General features: G+C 39.3%; 1 protein-coding gene across 1 annotated transcript; it reads left to right on the top strand.

Annotated features, from left to right (window-relative positions):
- Positions 1-918: 918 nt before the first annotated feature.
- LOC116678795 (galactose-specific lectin nattectin) lies at positions 919-4,980 on the top strand. The gene is made up of 6 exons (XM_032508512.1): positions 919-1,032; positions 1,329-1,391; positions 3,744-3,833; positions 4,057-4,191; positions 4,596-4,704; positions 4,874-4,980. Exons 1-6 carry the CDS (start codon positions 934-936, stop codon positions 4,963-4,965), a joined length of 588 nt encoding a protein of 195 aa, XP_032364403.1. The 5' UTR covers positions 919-933; the 3' UTR covers positions 4,966-4,980.
- Positions 4,981-6,082: the final 1,102 nt, after the last annotated feature.

Genomic DNA, 6,082 nt, shown 5'->3' with positions numbered 1-6,082 from the left:
AGAAACATTGGGATGCAGTGGTGGTTTCTGATATTATCAGGAGAGACTTTGTTGCAGATATGCAAAGATGCGATGGTGCAGGCTCAACCATCTGCAGCACAACACCGCAAAGAACAAGGAGCTGCTGGTGGATTTCAGGAGATCTAAACCACCATAACACCAGTCTCCATTGAAGGGGTCACTGTGGAGGTGGTCAGCAGATATAAGTACGTGGGGGGTACATGTAGACAACAACTGGACAGGTCAGCCAATACAGATGCGATGTTCGTAAAGGCCAGAGTGGCTCTACTTCCTGAGGAGGCTGCGGTCATTCAGCGTCTGCAGTAAGCTCCTCAGGATGTTCTACCAGTCATTCATTGCCACTGTTCAATGCTGTGGTGTGCTGGGGAGGCAGCATTAAGGGGGGCAGCATTAGGGGGGGGCAGCATGAAGGGGGGAGGCAGCATTAAGGGGGAGAACTGGGCGACTGAACAAGCTGGTAAAGAAAGCTGGCTCTGTTGTTGGCATTGAGCTGGAGTTGCTCACGGCAACCAGAGAAATCATCGTCTTGTAGGTGGGAACTACACACTCTGTAGTTTTTATAACTCTGAAGTGTGACCTTGAGGCTGCAGAGTTTGCATGGAGGCCTCGTTCTCTTTGTTGCTGAGCACATGGCATCGTCCTGTGTCCTCCTAGGGGACGTACTGTTCAACTGGTTCAGATCCAACACTGGGTAGATTAGTGTATTATTCATACTACTACATACTCATTTTATTATGTAAAAAGTAACTAAGTGTCAAATGATGAGAGGTGGAGTACAAGCATAAAGTGGCATGAAAAGGAAGAAAAGTAAAAGTATGTTGGTTGCAGTACCTCTTACTGGAAGAAGTGTTTCCTTGTTCATTTCTACATAATATCTTTTCAATCAGCAATTCATATGTTTACGTACTTCAGATGCCACGGCGCTATAATAAACTATATAAAGATTCTTCTTTCAGTGTCAGTCATCAGCTGGTTCTTCTCCTCTGTTTCAGCCATCACCACTCAGCTAAGGTAACTGTCTTTTAATTTCATGTACATTATTTATAATAATTAATCCTGTATTATAAATTATACATTATTATTATTAATTGAGAGGACATTTTCTCTTTTAAGAAAACTTGGGGTATTGGAGTACTTTTTGTTTTAACATTATTAGATAATCCATCAAATAGAAACCAATCTATATTATATATTTACACTTATAACTAGCAGAATACATTAATGTGCTAAATGGCTCATTAATTATCACTGTCTGACATTATCTCCCAGCATGCAGTTTGCTGACTGTCTTTACCGTCTTTCCACAGATGACATCAGTCTTTCTGATCTCTGTGTGTCTCTGTCTGTCCAGCGGACTGCTGGCTGCATACGTAAGTTCACTCTGAAGAAATAAATCTGGAACATAACAAAGATCTGGCAACGCAGTACTTTACCTTGGAATTAAAATGGAAATGGGGGCGTGTAGCTACAGTTAAAAAACAGAATATTTAATTTAGTTATTTAAAATTTAAGTAAGTTAAGTAAACTTCTGACAAGAAATGTTTTCTTAATTAATAAACAACGCTTGTTTAACACTTTAATGAAATACAGAATATTTCTGTTATTTAACTCTTCCAGCCTTTTTGAAGCATGGTGTTTTTGATGCTGGGAATATTTTTGACTCATTTCTGATGCTTTTGATGCTCACTAATCCAAGTGCTGGTTAATAATTTACAATAGTTTTGTAACTAGATCCCTGTGTCCTCCAATTAACATTTCACATATGTAACACCTGACCAAGACAAACAACAATTTAAACTACTATACATCCAAAAAAACATGTTAATTGTCTCACACAATTACCTAATGGTAAATGCAGACAGATACAAAATTGTTGCTTTCACCTCCAATCTATATCACCTAAACGTTTTGGCAGCAGCTAAATGTCCCATAATGCAACTGAAATGTAAATAAACAGAAAAACAACTGTGAATCCCATTCTTTAGACATTATGCAGACATACTGTTAGTTTACAGACATTTCTAAGACTAACTATTGATTCTAAAAAGTTATATGGAGGCATACATTCTATAAATTCACTATGAATATTACGGACTCCTTTTTTCAAACCTTAACTCCTTTCATGTTTTTCAAAACCAACTTCATTCAAACATCCACATGTTCAACTCAATCAGGACTTTTATGCTTCTATGCAGAATATTCATAACTCTCAAAATTCCCGAAACATGCAGCGATTTCAGGAAGGTTTTCCACATTCACGTGAATAGAAAGTGTTAAAATTGTATACAAATACATACATTTTCAACTGCTATCTTCTCATTCCTACATTTATCAAGAAACTCCATTCAAACTTTAAAATGTTACACATCCTTTATACATTCAGGGTATTATTTATCTTTCAAATCCCATTAAAACTTTTTAAAATATTAAGCTTTGTTTGAGACTAAGAGGAAATGTCCTTCTGACATTTTTACATTAGTGTGTATTGGATGAAATGGACCCAGCTGACAGAAGCAAAGTTCTCTTAACTTTCTATATCATCCACATTTTCACCTCTTCATACATGACTTTAACATTAAAATGTAGGGACTGGTGTGTCCTTTCTAACAATGGACTTGGAGGCAAAGACAATCTGACTGAACCTGTTTTACCAACTGGTTCTCATCATCAGCCAAGTGAAGCATGATTCAACATTTTAGCAATACAGAGGAAATTCATTTCAGACATTTAATTCTCTTTTTTGGGGGGAGGGGGGGGTTGACGACACGGTCCAGTTAGTCAGTTAGGACAGAAGATAAACAACTTGTCTCATTTAAGGTGGTTTATTAAAGCTGTAATGATAATAATAGAAACTTGTATCCAAGGATTCTTCCAGTTTGAGAAGCCACGGTCAGCGGGTTGCTGTTACTCTGTTTCCCCCCCCACGCCCCCCCCAAAAGAATGCAATTCAAAAGTCACAGCTCAATATATGGAAATGTGCAAGCTATTGTGATTGCTTAATCCTAGGGTGGGAGGCTCCCACGGTTTAAACTTCGGCGCTTCCTGGTTGGTGTTCATACTGGTCCCAGCCTCCTGGCCCTCCACCCATCAATGCCGAGGACAACACCTCCCTTCCCAAAGACGTAGATAGAATGTGAGTCTGATACTGCTCTACTGGGCTGTGATTATGGGGCGTGTCTTAACCAAAACTGCTTCCGCACTCAGTTGGCCTACAACCAATCAGAGCCTCTGAACTCAGCTGTCAAAAGAACTCAAGAACGCCAATGAGATGAGACCGAGACATATGGACAGTATCATGTCCATGCAAACTACTTCAAATCAGTCTACCTGCCTCCCCCCCCTAAATGACAGGGCTGTGTGTGTTTGTGTATGTTTTGTGTGTTTGTGCATGTATCACTATGTGCTCTGTGTTATTGTCCCAGGAACAGCCATTCTGTTTAGATGACTGTTCTCTACAGTACTAATAAATATTCCCAACAGTGTCCTCTATGGTAGATTGGGCCATGACCCTGGGAGGGGAGGGGGGTGGGTTTGGTGATCACAGTGATCCCAATCCAACATCCCCCCCAGGTCAGAACAGTACCTTGAACTCGTTGGGTTACTCTAATTGAAGTCTTGCATTGCCAGCTCTATCTCCATAGCGCTGCAGAGGAACAAACCCATAAATGAACAGTTGTCCATATAGACTAGTCTGATTGGTTCTGGTGTGTTTGTTCATACAGGGTGACCCCCCCTGTCCTCCTGATTGGACTCAGTTTGGCTCTCGCTGTTTCAGTTTCAACATCCAGCCAAAGACCTGGATCGATGCAGAGGTACAGCACTTCTATTTTAACTCATGTGCTTCATACTACTCGGTGTACTATAAATTAACTTACTTTACTGTGTTGTATTAATAGTTTTACAGCAGTACAGGATCTGGATACTTCTCCCACCACTGATACCACTGATTAAAAGTAATAAAATGTCCCCTTTGACTGTTTAACTGCTCTAAGATCTGTTAATAATGTTGTAACCTGATGATGTTGTCTCCATTAGACCTTCTGCCAGACCGCTGGAGGGAATCTGGCTTCCATCCATTCAGCCGAGGAACATAAATTTATCAGAGACTACATTAACCAAGTGTCCACTACAAACACATATACCTGGATCGGAGGCTTTGACGCAGTGAAGGTGAGACTGTCATCATCACACAGGAAGTGATGTCACTGGTCTCTCAGCCTGTTCTCATTAAGCATTCGTACATACAGTGAGTATAATAAGTATTTAACACGCTGCTATTTTGCAAGTTCTCCCACTTAGAAATCATGGAGGGTCTGAAATTGTCCTCGTAGGTGCATGTCCACTGTGAGAGACATAATCTTAAAAAAACATCCAGAAATCACAATGTATGATTTTTTAACTATTTGTATGATACAACTGCAAATAAGTATACGATTTCATACGGAGCTCTAGATGAGAATGCTCCTCTCAGGTTGTAGTAGAGAACAAGGAGGACCCTCTTCTGGTCTGAGTGAGTATTACAACAACAAGAACTCTAGATTTCACTTTGACTTTAACCAGTCTGTCTCCTCCAGGAGGGTACGTGGTTGTGGTCTGATGGATCCAAATTTGACTTCACCTACTTCAACGCGGGCCAGCCTGACGGGGGTGCAGTGGAGAACTGTCTTCTGATTTACTATGGAGGTAAAAACACATTCCTGTTGTATGTTGCAGTCTTTAATATAAAAGTTAGGCATTGAATGTGAGTCATTGGTTATGAACTCTCTCTCTCTCTCTCTCTCTCTCTCTTCTCTGTCTCTCTCTCTCTCTCTCTCTCTCTCTCTCTCTCTCTCTCTCTCTCTCTCTCTCTCTCTAACCGCTGGTACGACGGGCCTTGTGGCAGCATATTTTCTTTCGTGTGCTCCAAGGACAGCGTGCAACCCTAGACTTTCAATGATAATATAATATTCATATTAATATTAATGACAGAGCATGGTCTCGTTATGGTCTCAATCGCTAGTTTTAAGTCTTTTGCAACACAGAATGATCATTTGATCATTTATGAACTATGGTCTTGTTGACTCCTCCCTCACTGCTCCTTTTCTCCTCCTTCACTCCTCCCTCTTGTCTGTGGTCTCTTGTCACCAATGGGTGAAATCACACCTGCTCTGTCCATTAATATACATATATTTTATTATATATTAATATATACAGTATCTGTGTAACCCTAACGCTCCATCATGAAGCCTCTACATCTCAAATCTTGTCCACATAGAAAAATAAAAGACATATAGTCTTAAACAGTGTCTGGTCTGTTGTTTTTTCTAAAGAGCAAATCATTAGTATTTACTCTGGGGGGGGGTGAAGACCAGAGCTGGTCTCAGTGAGGTATTGCCAGGTGATGAGACACCTGGCTTCATGAACACAACAGACAAAATGCAGGACTGCTTCAAAATGTAGATGTAGAAATACTGGAACAACTCCACTTTGTCTAGTAAGGTCTGTTATTTATTTTAGTATGTCTACCCGGATTATATATATATATCTATATATATAATATATATCTATATATATATATATATATAGATATATATATATATATACGGTCAAACATTAATGAAACACTAATAAGGTATTGGTATTTTCTAGATCGTCGGAATGTAACTAGTACATTTACTCCACTACTGTACTTCAATCCTTGTGTTGAGGTAGTTACTAGTTACTTTAGTTACTCGTTCCTTTAGTTACTAGTTACTTTAGTTACTCATTCTTTAGTTATTAGTTACTTTAGTTACTAAATACTTTAGTTACTAGTTACTTTACTTACTAGTTACTTTAGTTACTAGTTACTTTCAACATTGTAGGCAGGGGTGGGGGGGCAGTTTCTACAGCTCTGGGAAAAGAAGATGTTTTTCAGCTCATTTGTTTTAAATGTAATTGATTTGTACCTTGTGTAAGTAATCACTACTTTTAGCATGTACAGAGCAGCATATCTCCACCAGACTCCATGTAAATAATCACTACTTTTAGCATGTATAGAGCAGCATATCTCCACCAGACTCCATGTAAATAATCACTACTT

The sequence above is a fragment of the Etheostoma spectabile genome, unplaced genomic scaffold (genome assembly GCF_008692095.1).
Source record: "Etheostoma spectabile isolate EspeVRDwgs_2016 unplaced genomic scaffold, UIUC_Espe_1.0 scaffold00008188, whole genome shotgun sequence".
NCBI lineage: Eukaryota > Metazoa > Chordata > Actinopteri > Perciformes > Percidae > Etheostoma > Etheostoma spectabile.
The sequence above is the reverse complement of the archived record's forward strand: the minus strand, read 5'-3'. Positions and strand labels throughout refer to the sequence as shown.